This window comes from Pelophylax lessonae (genome assembly GCF_965119305.1).
Source record: "Pelophylax lessonae genome assembly, chromosome: 13".
NCBI lineage: Eukaryota > Metazoa > Chordata > Amphibia > Anura > Ranidae > Pelophylax > Pelophylax lessonae.
Window position 1 is genome coordinate 54346014 of NC_138780.1, and position 23612 is coordinate 54369625.

Sequence of the window (23612 nt, forward strand, 5' to 3'; positions counted from 1 at the left end):
GGGTCGCTTTCTTGACCCCCGTTCCTGACAGGCCGTCTCCACCCGAGCCACCAAAGACTCCAAAACTGCTGTAAATGCATCCATACTGCACTGGCGGGTCCCGCGGCCCCCTCGAGGGAAACCGGTGGGGGTACCTGTGTGGCAGGGTCCATGATAATTCCAGATACTACCCGGAAAAAATCAATTTGTCAAAAAAAAATAAAACTTTTTTTTTTTTTTCAGACCCCCAGCGCCACAAAGCCCCTCAGTGTTACTGCTTAGGGACCCCTATAGAGCGAGAGAGAGAGAGATAGACCAAGGCTCACCACTTGATGCTCAGAGTTTCAAATGCAACTTGTCTCAGCACTGTCTAGAACAGACAGGAAGTCTTTTGGCTGGCTTCCCGGGAAACAAGGAGGCGGCTCCGCCCCTCTGCACGCCTTCCGGCACCTCCCCTAGCTCCACGAGGTGTTTGGGTCACCTCAAACATGGCCGCCCCCATGCTGGAGACACGAGGCTACGCCAAAATGGCGGCCCCGTGCGATCTACCAGACAATGGCGGCGGCCTGTACAGAATAGCGGAGTATCTCGGCCTCACAAACCTTCACCCTCATGGTGATCAGCGTGACCGGCGGTACCGGACCCTGGCGGGCCGTATGCGGTCCGTGGCCGTCGGGAGGCATCTGCTTTAGCTGGAGGAATATGATCTGGAATGCAGTATACATGTATAGACATCGCCCTGTGGCTTCTGACAGGTAGGATACCTTATACTATCACAGTAATGTTCTAGTACTGCCACTGCCTACAATCATTTAAACATTTTTGCAATTAGATTGTCAGCTCCCAAACCAAGCCTCCTCCTGGTTACTTGTTCACAAAAATCACACTCAAATAGGGGGATCTGTGACATGTTATAGGATAGAGGGGAGACCCATCCTTACCATTACAGAGAGGGGCCCGCGTTCACCACAAGACCCGTCAGGGGGAAAGGGGGAACATACTACTCACCCTACCGGAACCAGGCGGGCGCCAACTCCTGACAGTACCCCTCTCCACCGGGGTGGGAGGGCTGTCGACCAATACGGACGCCGTGACTCATGGTCATTGCCGTTTAAGCGAGACGTTCAACTCGCAGGGTCAGTCCCCGTCCAGTGGGACTATGTCGCGGCCGACCCAGCGCGGAGCTATGGCCTGCGCGCGCTCGTAGGCTGAACTGGGGTGACCACTGGATCTCAACATCCAGCCCGTCGCCCAGTTCCAGCTTTCTTGCTTGAAGATCTCACAGGAACACTGGAGAAAAAAGCTGTCTAAAAAATCTAAGAAAAAAATCCTGCCAGGACCGAAGATCCTAGCAAGGCATCTAGGTCCTTACTCCTAACTAGACAGAAAAAAACTGATTTGCTGTAGCAGAGAGAGAGGATATACCCTCTGGGACTGCCCCTAAGGTGTGGCCAGAATGTTTTCTTTCCTGTCTAGTCCTACTCCTGTAGAGGGCAGCATAACCCGAGTTGTGTTGAATCAACGAGGACTACGTCTGTCAATGAGCGACAGAGAAATAAATGTTTTTAACTCTTGTCCAACATATTTCAATCAAAGCTTTAAAACAAGCAGCCACTTTTTTGTTTTAAAATTAAATGTACTGGCTCTGCCGCGTAATTTAGAAATGATTCAGGTGGCTGTAAAGCTCACTTCTTTCTTGTGGGAGCCCAGGCCCTAGGAAAGCAGATCAATGATGGTGCTATGCCTTTCCAATCTAAGCATTGCAAATGTCAGCTCTAATTAGTCCAGTGAATGAGAGGTCTTACTCACACAGTAGAATTAGCTGACAGTGACATGATCCAAATCAGGGGTCTCTAACTCTCGGAACGGGGAGCGGTGTCAGTCTGTGCACTGTTTGCAGCCAGCCTTGAAGGCTGCACTGAAAAGTATGGCAGGCGAGCAGAGAGATGACATCTCTCACCGCCCATCCCGCATCACTGCTGTTCCGCTCTCTAGGATAGGATGGACCCCAGTAGCAGTAACCAGTACTGGTTCCACCACTGACGTATGCCGTTGCGCTGGAGAGAGGCTAAGAAAAAAAGGGTGTAAGTTATTTCACTGCAGAAAACCAAACCTTCGAAAATCGGCCTTAAATTCTTAAAGGGACAAGCTGCATCTGGTAATTTTTGGTGGCAGGCTACTGGGGCTTCATCTGGCTAGTGAGAAGCTGCAGCGGTGGTAGGCTGCAACAGTGGGAAGCTGCATCAGGTGGCAGGATAGTGGGAAGCTGCATCTGGTGAAAGGCCAGTGGGAAGCTGCATCTGGTGAAAGGCCAGTGGGAAGCTGCATCTGGTAAAAGGCCAGTGGGAAGCTGCATCTGGTAAAAGGCCAGTGGGAAGCTGCATCTGGTAAAAGGCCAGTGGGAAGCTGCATCTGGTAAAAGGCCAGTGGGAAGCTGCATCTGGTGGCAGAATAGTGACAAGCTGCATCTGGTGGAAGAATAGTGACAAGCTGCATCTGGTGGAAGAATAGTGACAAGCTGCATCTGGTGGCACGGTAGTGACAAGCTGCATCTGGTGGCACGGTAGTGACAAGCTGCATCTGGTGGCAAGGTAGTGACAGTAACAAGCTGCATCTGGTGGCAAGATAGTGACAAGCTGCATCTGGTAGAAGGCTTCAACAGTGACAAGCTGCATCTGGTGGCAGGCAGGATAGTGACAAGCAGGATAGTGACAAGCTGCATCTGGTGGCAAGCAGGATAGTGACAAGCTGCATCTGGTGGCAAGCAGGATAGTGACAAGCTGCATCTGGTGGCAAGCAGGATAGTGACAAGCTGCATCTGGTGGCAAGCTGCATCTGGTGGCAAGCAGGATAGTGACAAGCTGCATCTGGTGGCAAGATAGTGACAAGCTGCATCTGGTGGCAGGCAGTATAGTGACAAGCTGCATCTGGTGGCAAGCAGTATAGTGACAAGCTGCATCTGGTGGCAAGCTGCATCAGGTGGCAAGCAGGATAGTGACAAGCTGCATCTGGTAGCAGGCAGGACCGAGACAAGCTGCATCTGGTGGCAGGCAGGGTAGTGACAAGCTGCAACTGGTGGAAGGCTGCAACAGTGACAAGCTGGATCTGGTGGAAGGCTGCAACAGTGACAAGCTGTATCTTGTGGCAGGCTTTGTTAACCGTAGCCAAAATGCATAAAAAAACAAATGTAGCTGGAGAGCTTTTTTGGAAAGGGGGAAAGACCCAAATGAGAAGACAGCAGAAGACTCTAAAAATGCCAACAAAAATGCATTTAAAAAAAAAAAAAAAATTACTGAAAGGCAGCAACTCTCTGCACATGGACCGAGGGATCAGCGGTGTTCGATCGCTTGGTTCTCAGTGTAGAGGCACTGGGGGACAGATGTAGCATCGGATTGATGCTGCATCCACCTAGGCAAGTGTAAATCTAAAAAAAAAAAAAAAAAAAAAAAAAAAAAAACACTAACCCATACTTCCCTTTTAAGTCGGCAGATAAAGTGGCTGCATTCAAAGCCAAACTGGAATTATGGGGACGACGATTGAACATTGGGATTTTTTTTAATCCTTTATTTTTTAAAAAGGTATATAGGATCAAAAACAGGTTAAATTGACATCAAGTAAAGACAAGTTTCAGGTACATTAAATACTGTGAGAACTGGCATCAAATGTAGAATGTTTAAGGACACCACCACTCGCTTGTCTTCTTTTAAAGGGTTTTTCTTGCCCATTTTATTAAAAGAAAGTTCAGAAAACACAAACATAGGTTTCCCTCGCAGAGGTTTTCAGCATTTCTTCTCCTTCAACAACCTTCAGCCCTTCTGTCTAGTACTTGCAGCACTGCCGCTCTGGCATTACACTCCAGGCCTGTGTGTCTCCTACAGACTGTTCACTGACCAACTTGCTGCTCTGGCTCCCATGTGGAGCCCTCCTCCTGGGTCAGACCTACTGTCACCCGGGGTGGAGCCCAAAACCATGGACCGGTTACTACTATAAGCCCAGCACACACCTGACCAACTAGTATGCTGGCTGAAAAGCCAGTTTCCTCTTCATGTCACAAGCTCCCTGGAGCCCCTCAACCCATCTGAGAATTCTGGGTCAAAATCGCTTTCTAGATGCCACATATTCTCCCCCCCCCCCGTGTTTCGACCCAGGAGGGGGCGGGACACACAAGCCTAAACTTTGCAGCTGTGCACCTCTGTGCCAGCTATCATCCACATGAGGTCATTCCCGACCGGACATCACTTTTAAAAGGGGGACTTTACTGTGACTTTATTGTGAGGTGACTTCCCCTGTGTCCCTTGCTCTACACAGACATCCCCATTACTGGTGCGCTTCAAAGAGCTTTGGGACCACACTAATCACTTTATCATTTGGGGACATACCAAGGACTTGCTCAGTTTTTTTTTCCAACCCTTTTTTTTTACTTCTAAAGACGTCACATTTTTAGCCAAAAGTATAGGCACTTTTACTTGGGTTACACTAGTGCATTGTATCTATGGGCATTTTCTTACAATCTTAACTTAGCCTCGCTTGCTTCCCCATGGTAACAAACTCGTCAACCTTTATCAGTGCCTTGTACTTTCTCATTGTCAGAACTATTAACCCATTTATCATAACTAATTTCATCAGTTTTCTGCCAGGAGAGGAATTGCACATAGTGTAGTGGTTTGCCAACTCCACTGTTACAAGACACTCTGCCAGCCACCGTCCTGACACCAAACCATGATTACATAATTTCACCTTTGGGTTGATGACACCTACCACATCACATATACTTGTACCCTCTTGTACTTCCACCCAGACTTCTGTCCTGTCCAACAGTACTCCAGAGTGGTGTTGCTTCTTAAAGGGGTCCCTCCCCACTGGAGGTATCCACTACAATAACCTGGTGCTCTCCCAGAACGCAGACAGGTGCAGGATTCACCACAAAACTCTCAGGCTCAGTGTCCATGACCTGTTCCAGGTTGTCTCTATAGATATCAGTTTGGTATACCCCACTATTAACTTTATGGGATATGGTCAAAACCTCTGCTGTGCAGTCATCCTCATTTGTACCTTCTATCCAGAGAGGGCTATCATCTGCAGCAACAAGCGCACCCTGGACTCTAAGTTGCTCTGCTGTCCCTCCATTTAGCACAGAAAGATTGTGTCCACTCTACTGTTATACACTTGAGACCACTTCCAATAATACCAACAGACTTATGCCCATCTTTCCCAAGTCCATTTTCTCTGTGCTCCCATCAGAGGTACTATTCAGTACTAGGGTTGCCACCTCAACCCTTTAAACCAGGACACAATTATTACACAAGTTCTGAGGCTAATATAATGCAACAGGGCACTAAGTGAGTTTAATTACCACCTTAATCAGCCACAGAACCTGTGTAATTAATGTGTCCTGGTTTAAAGGGATGAGGTGGCAACCCTACGAAGTACCACTTCAACTGCCAGAGGAGACACAGAGGGACAGAGTAGCTCAGCAAAAGACACCTTGCACATATCACCTTTGTTCCAACTAGACTGTGGCAATACATTTTTAACCACAACATGTAGCATTACCACACCCTCACCACTGTGAGCAGATGGCACTTCATTCAACACATCAACCTTTACATTTTTATTGACAGACTGCATTGACCCATTATCACCATGAGCATTTTCAACCGTTTCAGTTTTGGCATTTAACAAATTCTCATCACCAGGTTAAAGTACCCTCTTGTCCATCATGGTAGCACCAAAGTTGTCCTTGGCAACCTCTGGCTCCAACACACAGAGCTCCCTGGAGGTTTCCATGATACCTCAGCAGGCTTATATATTGTGGTTGGGGGAGATAGCATACCATGCTTAGAGATCACCTACACCTCATTCAACTCAGTACTTGTTTAATTGACTCAGGAGCAATTTCACACTCATTAATAAGCATTACATTATCGGATTCACTTTTAAACACATGCCTCCCCACTGGACAGGGCACTGCAGCGACGCAAGTTCTTTTCCACACATAGTTACATAGTTAGTGAGGTTGAAAAAAAAGACATCAGTCCATCCAGTTCAACCTATGATGTGTGTGTGTGTTTACTGTTAACCGCACATTGTATATCCCTGTATGTTGTGGTCTTTAAGGTGCCCATCTAATAGTTTTATGAAACTATCAATGCTCCCTGCTGATACGACGAAAGAGAATTCCACATCCTTACTGCTCTTACAGTGAAGAACCCCCTGCCTATTTTAAGGTTAAACTGCCTTTCCTCTAGTTTTAGTGAGTGGCCACGTGTCTTATTGTATTTCCTTTCTCTGAATAGGTTTCTCCATATGCTAGGGTTGCCAGTACAATATTTGTACATTGATATCCTATCCCCCCTCAATCGTCTCTTCTCCAGAGAGAATAAGTTCAGTGCTTGTAGTCTTTCCTCATAGCCGATGTCCTCCATTCCCCCAATTATTTTTGTTGCCCTTCTCTGGACTTTCTCCAGTTCCAGCACATCCCTCCTGAGGACCGGTGCCCAGAACTGGACAGCATACTCCAGATGTGGCCGGACTAGAGTCTTGTAGAGTGGAAGAATAATCTCTTTATTTCTGGAGTGAATCCCCTTTTTTATACATCCCAGTATTCTGTTGGCTTTGCTTGCAGCGGCTTGGCATTGCATGCCACTGCCAAGCCTGTTGTCTACCAGTACCCCCAGGTCCTTTTCCATCCTAGACTCACCCAGAGGTCCCCCCCCCCCCCCAGTGAGTAGCTTGCTTTCTGGTTTCTGGCACCCAGGTGCATTACTTTACATTTTTCAACATTAAACCTCATCAAACCACCCCATTATTTTGTTCAGGTCCGCTTGTAAGGTTTCCATATCTTGCCCAGAAGATATTGGCATGCTCAGTTTAGTATCATCCGCAAATACTGAGATTTTACTCGATATTCCCTCCTCTAGATCATTTATGAATAAATTAAACAGGATTGGCCCCAGGACAGAACCCTGGGGGACCCCGCTTTCCACACCTGCCCAATCTGAGTACTCCCCATTAATCACCACCCTTTGCAACCTCCCCTGGAGCCAGATCTCTATCCAGGTACTCACCTTATGGTCCATACCTACCTTCCTTAGTTTGAACAGTAAGCATTTGTGGGGAATGGTGTCAAAGGCCTTTGTGAAGTCCAGGTACACCACATCCACAGGCTTACCTTTATCTAGGTGGCAGCTCACTTCATCATAGAAGGTTAATAGATTGGTTTGGCACGAACGATTTTTCATGAATCCATGCTGATTACTACTAATACCGTTTTCATTACTAAAGTCTTGTATGTGGTCCCTTAACATCCCCTCCAAAATCTTGCAGACTACTGATGTTAGGCTGACCGGCCTATAGTTACTCAGGATATATCTCGGCCCCTTTTTAAATATTGGCACCACGTTGGCTTTTTTCCAATCAGCTGGCACCATACTCGTCTGTAAACTATTCTTAAAGATCAAGAATAATGGTCTGGCAATCACCTGGCTGAGCTCTTTAAGAACCCTTGGGTGCAAGCCATCCGGTCCCGTTGATATATTTATGTTAAGTTTCTCTAGTTTAGTTCTAAGTCTATCTTCTGTTAGCCATGGCGGTATTTCCTGAGGTGTGTTGTTTAGTTTGGCCTTACAAGCTGGGTTAGTGTAGCCCCCCAATTCTTTTGTGAAGACTGAAGAGAAGACATTTTTTAACAGTTTCGCCTTTTCCCTGTCCTCTGTGGCCAAAACTCCCTTATCGTCTTATGGGGCCAATGTGTTCTGGCTTCGCTTTTTTACTGTTTATATACTTAAAGAATTTCTTGGGGTTCTTTTTACTCTCTTCCGCTATATGTCTCTTGTGTTCTATTTTAGCCGCCCTGATTTCGTCTTTACATTTCTTATTACACTCTTTGTAATGTTGAATGCTGCCAATGACCCCTCAGCCTTGTATTTTTTGAAGGCCTTTTCTTTAGTATTAATATGCATTTTTATGTTGGAGTTTAGCCACCCAGGGTTTAGTTTTGCTCTTTTAAATGTATTTCCCTTTGGAATGCACTGGTCAATCCCTTTGTTTAGTATGATCTTAAAGCACTCCCATTTTTCCTCAGTGTTCCTTGTTCCCAGGGTTCTATCCCATTTGATATTTTCTAGCAGAGAGCGCAGTTTTGGGAAATTGGGACAATACGTTTTTATACAATAAAGACAAAAGTCCATCCAGTTCAACCTGTGTAGGTGTGGGTGGCCGTAATCATCTCTCATACCCCTGAATGTTCTTCTCCTTGAGATGTACATCTAAGAGTCTTTTGAAAGCCACCATACTTCCCGCAGAAACCACCTCTTGTGGTAGAGAATTCCACAATCTTGTAGCCCTAAGAGTAAAGAACCCCCCCCACACACGTTGCCTGAGGTTAAAACACTTCTCCTCTAATCGCATTGTATGCCCTCGAGTCCTCATGCAATCCTTTCGACTGAATAGCTTTTTTTCTATGCTGTGATCACCATTGAGATATTTATAAATTGCTATCATGTCCCCTCTCAGGCGTCTCTTCTCCAGGGAGAATAAATCAAGCGATTGCACACGCTCTTCATAATTATGGTCCTCCAATCCCCCAATTAGTTTAGTTGCCCTTCTCTGGACTCTCTCCAGCTCCAACACATCCCTCCTGAGGACTGGTGACCAGAACTGGACAGAATACTCCAGATGTGGTCGGACCAGAGTTTTATAAAGTGGAAGGATTATAGTTTTATCTCTGGAATACATCCCTTTCTTTATGCATGCTAATATTCTGCCGGCTTTGGCAGCTGCCGCTTGACATTGCATGCTATTGCCTAGTCTATCCTCTACCAAGACTCCCAGATCTTTCTCCATTTTTGATTCACCCCCTAAAGTGCATTGTGCTTTTATGTTTTTAGTCCCCAAGTGCAAAACCTTACACTTCTCCACATTAAACCTCATTTGCCATGTCGTTGCCCACTCTGTTATTTTGTCCAGGTCATTCTGTAGGATATCTGCTTCATGTTGTGCAGTTATTGCCCTGCCCAATTTTGTGTCATCTGCAAAAACTGATATAGAACTACTGATCCCGTCCTCAATGCTGTTTATGAATAAATTGAACAAGGTTGGTCCCAGGACTGAGCCTTGGGGGACCCCACTTACCACCTCAGACCAGTTGAAGGAAGAAACATGGGCTGAAAATGATGGTGTCCGACAGGCGAAGTCCAAGTTCATGAATAAAAGGCAGTGTGTGAGGTCAGATGTTCAGTGAGCCATCAGGGTATTGGAGCCAGGGAGACCAATGATACCAGACCAGAAGTTGACTAATACTGGGCAGTATCAGAAAATATGTTGGAGAAATCCCTCTATTTTCAAGCATCACCAGCATAAAGGAGATACCTGGGGATTGATTCCATGTAAACTTTGGGGAGTCTTATACCATCTCATAAGTATTTTATACCCATTTTCTTGATAATTATTAGCTAATGACGCTTTTTGAGCAAAAAGGAGAATTTTGTCTTTTTGGGTTTGGGAGAATGTTCTGCGTATATGTCTTTCTCTCATTTAATTAAGCAATTAGGTTATTTTTAATGTTCTCCAGATATTAACATGGAATTGGATTGTGATAATGCATGTCTAATAGTGACAGCACTCAAATAGTTTGATATGTGTGTGGTATTGATCTTAGTAAAAATTCAAGTCATAAAAAACATACTGCATATAAATCTAGATCAGGGCTAAAAGATGCTTTCATTTTTGCATCAGTCATTGGTTTATTTTGATAGAAAACGTGGCAAAGTGAAAATATACCATTGACAGACAAGGATTTTCATGCCGGGAGGCGGGGTGGGGCTTATGTAATTGGCTGTCACATGACCAGAAATCTCCTGATCACATGGAGCAATCAGGAATTTTACGTCAGGCGCTGGTAATTGTTCCGGGAGCGTGCAGAGCGCGCGCTGTCTGCACAGCACTGTCTGCACTAATGCACGCAAATACGCAAATACGCCAAGACCTGTCTGCCAAGAGGCCGAATAGTTGTGTGCAGCCAGCGCCTAGGAGTAAATTGATAGAAAATAGTACAAGAAAAAATATTTTAAAAAATATAAATGAAAATCCATAATCAGTATAAATCCTAAATCAACAAATTAACAAGATAAATTATATATATAACAAAGATCTTGTCAGGAACCACAAGTTATCTAGTTATTCTGTATGAGCGTACAAATTAGATGAAAATTGAAGACTAAAACAAAAAAATAAAAAGTGATAAAAAAAAATGAATAATATTTTTCCTAAAAGGATAAAAAAAAAATACGTAAACATAAGCGGATCCGCTAGCGGCCCCAGCAAAAGAAGCATAGAAGATAATGAAAATATGGGATCAATGTGACCAAAACTTCTTTCACAGTAGTTTCTGGCACTTTTTGATTGCATGTAAAAATTAGGGGTTTTTTTGCTAGAAAATTACTTAGAACCCCTAAACATTATATATATTTTTTTAAAGCTGAGGCCCTAGAAAATAAATTGGTGGGTTTTTTAATTTATTATGTCCCATGGTATTTGTGCAGCGGTTTTGAAAACTATATTTAACGTTTTAAAAGTCTTTACAGGTTACCACTTTAGATTTACAGATGTCTTGTGCTAGAATTACTGCCCATGATCTGACATTCGCAGCGATACCTCACATGTGTGGGACGATCGTTTATTTTATTTATTTTTACACTCTTCTTTTAACAGTGCTCTGGTTTGGCACAGAGCAGCTCCGATCCTCCTTTTCTAGAGTCCCTCTTCGGCACTCTGGACCCCTCCCCTTTGCCGAGCGCCCCCATAACAAGCCGTTTGGTATGGGGGCATTTGTGCATACTTGTTTCTGAGCCGGCTCTGTGTCTATAGGGCATGTGCAACGAGAGCCAATAAATATTTAGGGAGGGTGGGGGGCATCCCACTTGTAATTCCTACCTCTTAAATATGAATTTTACTTCTGTGTGTGTGTTGGGCAGGGGTGCGTTAATTTTCCTTTGCTATTAGGCCCTGATCTGCTGTTTACCAGGCCACAGTTGGCCAGAATATGGCCGCTTACAGCTGAGCACCATCAGAATTATACTCTGCAGAGAAAATTAGAGAATGGATGTTTACTCATTTCCTTCTGCTTGCCATTTGTCATGTTACAAGGGAGTTTTACCCCCTTCCTGACCAGGCCTTTTTTTTGCTGTTTGGCACTGTGCTACTTTAACTGGTAATTGCACGGTCATGCAACGCTGTACCCAAAATGTATGTCCCTTTTTCCCACAAATAGAGCTTTCTTTTGGTGGCATTTGATCACCACTGGGATTTTTATTTTTTGTGATATAAACGTAAAAAGACCGAGAATTTTGCATAAAACCTACTTTTTGTTATAACAAATATCCAATAAACTCACATTTTGTCATAAATTTAGGCCAAAATGTATTCAGCTACATGTCTTTAGTAAAAAAAAAAAAAATCCCAATAAACATATATTGATTGGTTTGTGCAAAAGTTATAGGATCTACAAACTATGGCATATACTGTATATGGAATTTAAGCAGCTTTTACTCTTACAGTAAAAAAAAAAAAAAAAAAAAATCCCAAAAGAACTCCTTTTTGGAAAGTAGACTACCCAAGCCATTTGCTGAGAGGCATGTTGAGCCTATGGAAAATATTATTTTATTTTGCAGATCTCACTTTTTTGTCACAAGGTTTTGAAAATTGAAAAAAGAAAAAGAAAAAATACATTGTTTTCTTTTTTCAAAAAAATTGTGGTAACAAATGTGATCTGCAAAGTACTCACCATGCCTCTGCCTCATTTTCCAGAAACTTGTGGCAAAACATATTAACCACTTAAGCCCTGGAAGATTTTACCCCCTTCCTGACCAGGGCCTATTTAGCAATTCGGCACTGCGTGACTTTAACGGACAATTGCGCGGTCGTGCGACGCTGTACCTAAACGAATTTGATGTCCTTTTTTTCCCACAAACAGAGCTTTCTTTTGGTGGTATTTGATCACCTGTGCGATTTTTTGATCATGCTCTATAAACAAAAAAATAGCGTCAATTTTGCAAAAATAACAATATTTTTCACATTTTAATTTCAAATGCGATTCTGGAAAAATAGCCAAATATTCCCATAGACACACTCCTAAACCTTGTGGACAGTCTTCCTAGAAGAGTTGCGACTGTTCTAGCTGCAAAGGATGGACCAACTCAATATTGAACCCTACGGACTGAGACTGGGATGCCATTAAAGTACATGTGCGTGTAAAGGCAGGCGTCCCAATACTTTTAACAATAGCGTATATGCACTGCAGCACTTTATAGGTAAAAAGAGTGATTTGTTTATTTAACTAAGTATTGGTTTTGCATATTTGGTATATGCAAAAATGGAGTGATTTATACAACCTATGAGCAACACACGTGTGGCATAGGTATTTGTGGTTGAGCACAGCAGCAACATATTACTAATTAACCACTTAAAGACCAGGCATTTTCTGCCACTTTTTGTTTACATGTGAAAATCATTTTTTTTTTTCTGCTAGAAAATTACAACCCCAAAACATTAAATATTTTTTTAAAGCAGAGGCCCTAGAGAATAAAGTGATGGGTTTTGCAATTTTTATTGTTACACAATATTTATGTATGTATGTATGTATTATATTAACTCAGGTGGATTGTACAACTGAGGGCGACTCAACCCCCGGGACTGAACAATATGATATCGTTCAGACCATTCCTAGAGGGGTTCACCTCAGGAGGAATGGAAAAATAGTAAAACAAATAAGCCATTATCTGCAGGTCTATGTATCAGAACCATAGTCCTTACTTTTTTCAATAGAATTTAACATCCTTTTTTCTAATGAGTTTTTACATTCAATAATCAATTTATTTTTTTCTAGACTATCAAAGAATACATGTGTTATCCACCTAATATGTATGTATTACATTTATATATATATATATATATATATATATATATATATATATATATATATATATCTCTTTTTGACATGTGAGGTTACAATCTTGGATATACGTTGCTCTCCATTTCTTTTGTCATGTTTATTGATGTTTTTTTTCCTGTCTTGTCTCTCTTTTTATAGGTTGGCCCTGGATGTGCTTGCAGGCTTCCACCTTTTTGTGAATGAGTTTAAATATGCCGCACAATGGCTAGCTTGCTGACATGGTTAGACATGTAATCTATTCTTTTTTATATATATTCTTTTTTAGAGGCCATTGCATTGTATTATTACTAGTATTTTTGGATCCATACGGTATTTCAATCTTTACTATGACTCCCTGCTGTCATGTACATCGGCATTCATTTGCGTCTTTCACACCTGTTATGTATGGTGTTTCCGGGTTGGACACGCTCTGTGTGACCTGACACGGGGAGACCGCATTGATATGCGAGTCTAGATGCTTGTGCGGTTTTCTTCCATCTCCGGCTTTCAGAGCCGCCGCACATGCGCACTGGATACCTTCGCTGCCTCTGGCTTAGCGAAAGGGAATCCATCCGTGTCGGTGGGAGCCCGTGAGCTGGACGCCGCCTCGTTACATGCCCCGCCCCTCCGAGATGAGTAAGGGAGAGACAGCGCCGAGCCCGGACCCCCAGGGAGCCCTATCGGGACCAGAGCTGCCACACACACCCTAATACAATGCTGCTCCCTCCCGGCCCCCTCCCCCTAATACAATGCTGCCCCCCAGCCCTCTCCCCCTAATATAATGCTGATTCCCCCTCCCCTAAATAGGGGGAGGGGGGATTAAGCATTGAATTAGGGGGATGGGGCTAAGGGGGGGGGGATCAGCATTGTATTAGGGGGAGATCAGCAATGTATTAGGGGAGAGGGGGATCAGCATTGTATTCGGGGGATCAGCATTGTATTAGGGGGAGGGATCAGCATTGTATTAGGGGGAGGGGTCAGCATTGTATTAGGGGCTCCAATTCAATCTCCGCTCCCCCTAATACAATGTTGCCTGCCCCCCCCCCCCCAAATGCAATACACAAGGTCAAGGTCCCTCCTCCAAGACTCTTACATGTACACTACAGGACAGCTCATCTCAGTGATGCTGCCGGTCACCGGTGTCTGTGTGGGAGCCTGGGAGGGAACTTCAGGGAAGGGATGCCCACCATGCTGTGCAGCCAGGCAGCCAGCCAGCGACTAGAGATCTGCCGCCCGCCTCCGCCGGATATGACGTTATACCGTCATCCGGCAGCTAGCTCCACTCTGCATACACAGCAGGGCGGGCCAGCGGCCGCGATAAGATAGGGGAGTAAAACATTCCTACGCAGCCACATCTCAAAGCAGCTTCAAAGCAGGAAATTTCCCGGTATCCCGGTAGGCCAGTCCGGCCATGGGCTCCTGCAGCTCTCAGCAAAGCCTGTGAGAGCAGGGACCAGAGATAGAAGACCTGAAGCTGGACACAGTGCTGGATCAATAGAGGGCTCAGGTAAGTGTTAGGGGGGGGGGTTAACTAGTACTGGAAGATAAAACATTTAAAACCTTTAGAGTTTAGAACCACTTTGAATTTTTAGAAGGCCTTCAAAATCCCCAAACTAAACAATATTGTCTGCTGGTAGATTTCATATCTCCAGTGCACACAAACATCAAAAGAATATTTCTGAATTAAAATGTTTGTCAAGCAAAGGAATCAATAACAAAGTATTACTATAATCACACAGATTGTGGTGAGGTGGACTTAAAATAAACAAAGAAAAGTCTGCCACCAAGGTTGCGTGGAACAGTTGGCCAAGAAGCAAAAAGGCATGCATTATATTGCAACGCCCGCTTAAAATTGTTTGGGTTCCCTCCCCATGTGAAAATTAGCTGCTACCTGTAAAATAAAAGATTTTTTTTTAATTTGTTTTACTTGCCTTACCCTGGTCTTCTACATTCTGGACATTACTTTTTTGAAAATGTTTAAAAAGATACCCTAGTACAAAGATACCCTAGTACATTGCAAGAGCAATGCTCTGGGCTGCTCTGTATTCCTCAGGATCGTGTTGGAAGAAGTATGATATTACTCTTACCCTAGCACTGGATTGAGAAATTGAGGTTAAAGAAAGTATAAACATTGAACTTAACTTTACAGGTACGTTTTGGACATACTACAAGCAGGCAATTTTTACAGAAAAAAGGGGGGCAGACATTGCATAATACTTTTTTTAAATTTTCAATGTGATGGAAGTACAGCCTTCAGATTACTTCTATTTTAGGAAGAACTTCCTTATATGTATTCCACCTGTGTGTCTAGCGGTTACCTGGATTTCAGCTTTTATTTAATGTTCGACCCCTTTGGTGGTGTCAATGGCCTTACGTGTGCTCACAAATGCATTCGAATTTTTCTTAATGTGTTCCCCCGAAGTTATTCTTTAAATAATAATAAGTTACATAAAGTGATGCATGTAAATTCAATTTTGTAAAATAATAAAATATATGTACCTTATATAACATACTGCATTTTTCTAGGTGAATATTGTGCAAGTTTCGCCAGCTAAGTCGAAGTCTGCCATTTATCCACTGGAGGTATCGAACATCTATGTCTTGGTTTGTGCATTTCATAAGACCTTTTGCCTCTTTGAAGTCCATGCTCTTAGGACACTAAAAAAAAAAAAATAAAAAAAAAATAATAATAATAATAATAATTAGTTATTCTTTTCTTCTACTACAATCAGCTTTAGGCCCCATTCCCACTAGTGCGACTTGTCCCGCGATTTTGGACCACAAAATCGCATGACAAGTCGTTTTCCATTATTTTCAATGAGCCCCATTCATATCAGTGTGTTTTGAAGTCGCACCGACTTCAAAGTAGTTCCTGCACTACTTTGCCATAATTTTAATGCGTTTTGAGGCATATAGCCTTGCCATTGCTTTCAAAATCTCGGCAAAGTCGCGCCGCAAAATCGCTGTAAAATTGCGTCGCATTAGTGTGAAAGGGGCCTTAGGGAGTTAGTAAATGTGGTTAAACTATTATATGATTAAGGATCTGGACAGATAGAACTTAAAGCAGCAGTAAACTCTCTTTGGACTTGTGATAATAGAAAAAGAGGGGTGAATGTCACCTGGCAAAGGATTGAGATACTCACTGACTCAGCAGTTGTGTGTGGTATATGTCTAAATAGGATACTAGAAAAAAGACATCTGTATAGAACAGACTGTGAAAAGGTAGGCAGTAAGGTTAACCACCCAGTGTAGTATGTAAAAAAAGGTTAATGAAAGCTTGTTAAAAGTTCATGTGGAATACCATATACGTAGAAAAAATCCAACACCTTCTAATAATTAAACAACAACAAAACATGCAAACAACAATGTTAAAAACAATCCAGATTGCTGCCCAGTGTGATAGCTGCCCATTGTGATAGAAAAAAAAAAAAAAATCAGAAAACCTGCCTAAAGAACAGCTTGATAGACATTTGTAATATGGTCCAATGTGGACAAATGTCTATGTATCATTCTCTACATTTAATTATTATTATTCTCTTTAGGGTCCCATCAAGAAATCTATACCTCTAACAGTGGATATTTAATCAGCCCAAATGCCAGGCTCCTTGCACACACCATCTGTATTTTACCTTACAAGTAAGATATACAGTAGTTATTTCTTACTTTTATAAGGTTCTTGCTATCTATACATCCTCCTGCTAATTGTTTATCATTAGTAGGATATAATATACAACACGACTTTACTTCTCTAAATTTCCATAATTCAGTGGTGGATATTTACTTTGTCATCGTACATTTATATAAATAGTGACCTGCATTTTGGTTCCATCTATCCTGTGTCCGCCCCAAGCCAAGTTTTTGCCTTTGTTTGGAGGTTTGTCTACCATTAAAGTCATACTTACATGCGCTTACTTATAAATATATTGTATATTATGGATAATTATTAATATTGTTTTTTTGTTTATTTTAAGAATATAACTGTCTGTACACGGTCCTGACGAAGTTTACCGCGAAATGCGTTGACCTTTGAACAGACGTATTTTCATACCCACACAATTCTCGATATGAATTGCATTTTGTTCTTCTGTATACATGTCTGGTGATCTGGGCCTTCTTTTTAGCCAGTTTCACCATTTTAGTTTGTTATTGGTTTTAAATCTGAACAAATAAATGTTTATTTTTACATTGTGTGTATACCTGTCTCATGACGTGCCCATAAAGTCCAGACATATGTACAGTTGTTTCATACAACTGTTGTTCTCTATTTTCCAAATTGGGATTATGGCACCCTCTCGATAGCTTTTTCCTCCCTTATGTGATTGTTTGCTGGCGCTTTAGTTGTAGATGTGCATGTTTTAGCATAGATCTAGCCGATCTCTAATTTTTACTTATACAGCATGAAGCGATGTGCTGCAGTTAAATTACATAGATAATTGGTATTTCGTTGGTGGTGAACACAGATCCAGCTCAACATGTAACATGTTGCAAGTAGCAGATATTATCTCAAACAAGGAGCAAAACAGCCAAAGATACCATATGAAACCAGCTAGCAGTATGGATTTAGAGAAGATGATGTAGAGGGCTATAATTAAAGGGAAGGAAGAAGAGAGCAGCGCCACCTCAGTGCAGATTAAAGGGTTGGTTTATTTCATAAAAACAATCTAAAACTCACAGAGAGGAGGCCCTCATAATAAAAATGGTCTTCTGCATCACTTCAGGGAGAAGTTAAGGTGGAGTGGAGCAGCTGCTGCTCCGGGCTGTGTCAGTAGTGTCCGGTACTTCCTAGTTCCTGGGCAATCTTCTAGTTACATAGTAGTTGAGGTTGAAGAAAGACAATAGTCCATCCAGTTCAACCTGTGTAGGCGCGCATGGCCATAATCATCTCTCATACCCCTTAATGTTCTGATCCTTGAGATGTACGTTCAAGAGTCTTTTGAAAGTAGCCATACTTCCCGCAGAAACTACCTCTTGTAGCCCTAACAGTAAAGAACCCCCTGCGTTGCCTGAGGTCAAAACGCTTCTCCTCTAATCACATTTTATGTCCTCGAGTCCTCATGCAATCCTTGCCACTGAATAGCTTTTTTTCTATGCTGAGATCACCATTGAGGTATTTATAAATTGCTATCATGTCCCCTCTCAGGCGTCTCTTCTCCAGGGAGAATAAATTAAGCGATTACAGACACTCTTTATAATTAAGGTCCTCCAATCCCCTAATTAGTTTAGTTGCCCTTTTCTGGACTCTCTCCAGCTCCAACACATTCCTCATGAGGACTGGCGACCAGAGCTGGACAGAATACTCCAGATGCAGTCGGACCAGAGGTTTATAATGTCCTACGTCACATCAGGTAGTGGCAGGGGGGGGTTCTCGAATTCGGAGCATGCATGTCCCTTTCTCAGGTGTTGCTGGACTGCTGTGTTAAGGCAGAACTTAAATGTGTTGACAGAGCTCTGAGAAGGCGTCTCCTATCATCAGAATGATGAACGGTAAACAACCAACTCTCAAGCCGGTACGAGAAAACAGCTATAAACATTTAAACAAGGCTGGACTAATGGGAAAAAACTTGAGGGTGTAGTGTTTATAAACAGCATGAACTGGCAAATAGGGTGGTAATATATTAAAGGTAGAAATAGAGGTGTAAAATTATACCAAAAAGAAGAATGGAGACTAAGGACATAAAATAGACATTAATGGGTATTCGAGGCGGCCTAAGGCCATACAGACCTATATACATTATATAATATATATATATATATATATATATATATATACACACACACACACACACACACACACACACACATATATACACACACACACACTTATATACACATCTGTGCTTCCACAAACGTATCTATGGAGATGTTATTCTGTATAAATTGTCTATGCCAATATTTCATGTGTCCTAAAGAGAACAAGTCATATAGAGTCCTGAAATGGCAGATAAAAATCAAGGATTAACGTATAAGATGTATGGAAATAGCAGCAGATAGGACAGGTAAATATATACATTTATAACAGCGGATTATCTTAGATTTCTTTGTTTAGACCCCGGGCGTCAGGGAGTCCAGACGATAAATCCAGTAGGATTCACGGGCGCAGAGGCATTTAAACCTCTCAGCCAGAGGGAGATTTTTAGGTATGGATTCAATGACCCATACTCTTCGATCTACCGAGGACTGGTGGTGGTACTGGAAGAAGTGTTTGGGGACACAGTGTTTATCAGACCCGGCTTTAACAAACAGTGTATGCCCCCCTAATCTTTTGCACAGAGTGCATATGGTTCGGCCTACATAAAGAAGGCCGCACGGACAGAACATGCAATATATCATGAATTCTGAAGAACAATTGTAGAAATCAGGAATGGTATATTTATGGCCCTTACTGTGGAAATCTTTTTGGCCATGAGTGACATGTTTGCAAGTGAGGCAAAGTGCTTTCCAGCATCGAAACATACCTTTAATATTAAAGAAGGTGAGGGGGGCACTAGGTGTATTGGAGAAATCTTACTTGGAGCAATATGGTTCTCAAGGTGTCGGGCTCTTCTATATGACACTAATGGGTGATCAGAGATTTTGGCTTTAAGATGTGGGTCAGCGTGGAGAATAGGCCAGTGTTTCCGAAATATATGTTCCATTTGTTTAAACCTGGTGTGGAACGTAATGGTGAATCTTAAGCAGTTGTGGATCAGGCTCAGCAGAATTCTTTTCTTTTCTGATGGGTTCATTTTGTTGGTAGAAAGTGAAAGCTTCAATTTGGGGGGATACCCCTTTTTTGGTCAAATGTTTGCCATGCGTGATTAAATCCTCAGTTCGCGTGCAATTGTGTTTTAGCCTGCAAAACTGACTTTTCGGGAATGTTTTTGATCCAATGGGGATGGTGGCTGCTTTTGAAATGTAAATAAGAATTACCTTCTGTCAGTTTAGTATAATTTTCTGTATGTATGGTTTGGTGATCATGACAGGGGAGGAGATCCAAAAAGGCTAAAGTGTTCTGATCCTGTACAGAAGTGAAGGATAGACGCATATCATTGTGGTTGCAGTGGTCTATAAAAGTCTGGATGGTGGATGGTGTACCATCCCAGATGACCACAACATCTATATAAATCGACCATAAAAAATGATTTGGGAGGCAAATGGGTTATTTGACCAAATAGATTTGTTCTTCCACAGACACATGGTTAAATTGGCATAGCTGGGCGCAAAGTTGGTTCCCATAGCTGCGCCATGAGTCTGCAGGTAGAATTCCCTATTAAATTCAATATTGGTCTGAAGAAGGAGCTGTTGTGAGCATGCTCTGAAACCGGAACCGCCCATCCCTCGTCTACGGCCGCACGGTCCTTCTGTGAGGTATGCGGTTCGCTGCAGCCTCACTCTGATTCAGCCCCCGGATTGATTTAGGCTGCTGGCAGCTTCCACAACGGGTACACGGTGAATTAGGAAGGACGCCGGGTCATGACGCTCCACTTTTTGCTTTTATGCAAGTCTTGATATGAGCTTAATAAATTTGTTATTACTGCTTCACTCTCGCTTCGGCCCTTTAAGAGCTGCCCTCGATGATAGCACTAACACTGTGCTTTTGGAACATTCACCATCAGTCTGGTTAACATCTCACCTATTAAGACTGTCTGGAACAAAGGACCCATCCCCCAGAAAGAGCGCCCATTCATTTTCCTTTTGCAATTAAATTCAAAGTAATTGTGCGTTCGGCAGTATTCAATGGCTTCTAGGATAAATTGTGCTTGGCGAGGATTCATGTTGGGATCTTCTCCTAGGAAGTGTTGGGACTATTAGGCCTACATCATGAGGTATGGATGTATATAAAAAGGAACAAACATCTAGGGAAAGCCACATGTAAGAGGGTTCCCACGAACAGTTGGCCAGCATATCGAGATGTATACTGTCTCTTACATATGACGGAAGATTTTGTGCCAATGGTTGTAAAAGATGGTCTAAATAGATGGAGAAGTAGTTTGTAACACTCTCTATAGCTGTAGCTGCCACGAGTGGTCTGCCTGGTGGGTTGACTGGGTCCTTATGGATATTTGGTAGATGATAGAAATAAGGCCTGTGATAAAGATCATGTTTGAAAAAGAAATTTCCATTTTATTGACGATTCCTTTTGATGCCGCTCTATCTAGGAGTTGTTGTGCTTCTGAGGCAAAGTTCGGCAGTGGGTCTTTAATTTGGTGCAAGTATTGACGTTTGATAGTAACCGGGCTGATTCCTGAAGGTAATCTGATCTGTTTTGGACACCATCAGATTACAGGGGATGAAGTCACATGCTGTGTGATGCAACACGTAGGGCACCAGAATACCGGAAGGGAAGTGAAGACGAGCTTGCCGCTCGTAGTTACAACGCTTTGTCTACAGCACTGAAAAGTGAGTATCCACTGGATTACTTAAATAAAAATCACTATTTGAAATGGGATTACGCTATGGATTTGCAATATTGTTTCTTAAATACATCATACAGAGTTTAAAAAGATGAGGATTAGAGAAGACATACCACAGGATATGTGAAGCCGCAGCCGAGGCATTGTCATTTCATGCTATACTTCTATAGCAGTAAGGTGACCGGCTTGAACACCTATGTGTGTCACCCAGACTGAAGATCTGCACTTTTGTTGCATTGGGGTCACCGGATTGAGCACTTTTGCATTTTACCTTCAAGTCACCAATAACATTCACTACTTTGCTGCAGCATATTTATTTACTTTTAACATCAGCTGCCAACTATAAAAGCATGTTTTGCACTTTGGTATATCCAGCCACTGTTGGTTTTAATTGTATATTCGCAATATTCATTATCACTTAAATATGCGTGGTGTGATTTGTCAGTTTTGCACAGCATTTTGGGATTGTGGGCAGAATTTCCCACGATTTAAAATGCCCAGTGTTATTGGGCCTTACATTTACCTAGGTAATGCAAATGAAAGGTGGATATACTGAGGGTGGAGTGGCCAGTCTGTTCAACTCCCTGGCAAAGAAGAGATAACAGTGTAAAGGTATTTATGTAACAGAGAAGAGACAGTCAGGTTTTCTCCACTCAGAAGGTATCAAATCATCAAACTGTTGTTGAGTGGGAAAAATCTTTGTGGAACACTCTGGTCTGAGGCTGACATGCCTTTTACGCAGGTGAAAAAATAATCAAATTTTGGCACATCAGCAACCATCAGGATACAGCTGTTAGCTTTCTCTTTCTGCCAAAATGAAGAATCCTACAAGTCCCTGCTACTGGGAGAAGGCAAAGAGTTTGTGATAGCAGGTATGGGTCAACCTACCTAAACCAAGAATCAAAATAGAAGATGGAGGGGGTTGCTTGCTACAAGACCTGTCTTCTAGAGGGGTGGCTAAGGCTGGTCCAGCACTGTAGAAATTTGAGATGCACTACCCTCAAGCACTAAAAGATACTGAATGCAACCCAAAAAAACTAACCACAGTCCTGAAAATGCCAGTGATTAGGGTCAAATGAGAATTCAGAAGTGGCAGCTCAGAAAGTCTGTCAAGCATCACAGATTAGCTCTGCTCCAGCACTGTCAAATTGCGAATTGTAAACAGTGCAAGCAAAAAAAGGCCACTGTGATGGTTACTCCACATCATCAAAAAGGGACCAGTACTCTTTTTGGTGCCAGAGTTAGACGGCAACTACCTTAAAGGACCCTGTGGCTATCATTGAAAATGCAAACACAAAACCAAAGTTGAACAGAGTGTAGTATACAGGCTGAGAGTGCAGGCCTTTACCTTATGGAAGGTGCTAATTAAAAGATTACTAGGAGGTGCAGTTGATGCCCCTTTAAGGATGACACCACTACTCAAAGTACAATCACTGACTCATCACTTGGTCCCAAGCAACTAAAAGTATAAAAACCAGGTGTGCTGTGTTTTCCAGAAGAGGGGATGGAGGATTTCTAGACACAAAAGGTCTTTGGAGATCTAGGAGAGAAAAAAAAAAAAAAAAAAAAACCTTAGTTACTTACTGGTGACAGTATTTCTAAGAGCCTTTCAGGACATCACCTGGAGAGAGAGCGCAGCTCCACCCAATTCACAGGAAACACTGCAAGATAAAAACTCCACCATGCCTCAGTCATTTAGAGTAACCTCCGACATGCTGGAAAAAATAGAACATAAACAACAACTACCGCAGGTTAAACATTTATAAAAGATTATAAACAAAAAACCAGGTGGGGTAGCTGCTGCTGTCCTGAAAGGCTCTTAGAAATACCGTCACCAGTAAGTAACTAAGGTTTTCTCAACTCGCCTTTCAGGACAGCACCTGGAGAGGATAAGCGAGTAACTTACACTTAGGGTGGGACCACTGCCTGCATAACCTTTCTGCCGAAGGCTTGATCCTGAGCTGACAACAAGTCCAACCTGTAGTATCTAAGGAAGGTTGAGAAACTGGACCAGGTAGCTGCCTTGCTGATCTGTTCAGGCGAAGCACCGGCCCTTTCAGCCCATGAGGTTGCCACAGACCTTGTGGAATGTGCTAGAATGCCTTCTGGAGGTTCTTCACCTTGAGCTACATAAGCTTGCTCAATAGCCCCTCTGAGCCATCTGCCTAGAGTGCTCTTAGATGCTTTTTCTCCTATGCGAGATCCAGAGAAGACAACAAATAATGCATTTGATTTTTTAAATTCTTTAGTTACGAGGAGGAACTGAAGCAAACATCTCCTCACATCCAATGTGTGAAAGGATTCCTCACGAG

General features: G+C 42.7%; 1 protein-coding gene across 1 annotated transcript in view; it reads right to left on the reverse strand.

Annotated features, from left to right (window-relative positions):
* The window catches only part of TEDC1 (tubulin epsilon and delta complex 1), a 201375-nt gene that overhangs the window by 107340 nt on the left and 70423 nt on the right, over nucleotides 1-23612 (reverse strand). The window contains exon 4 of the mRNA XM_082242892.1: nucleotides 15407-15565. Coding sequence (XP_082099018.1) covers nucleotides 15407-15565 — 159 coding nt within the window. The remainder of the gene's footprint in view (nucleotides 1-15406; nucleotides 15566-23612) is intronic.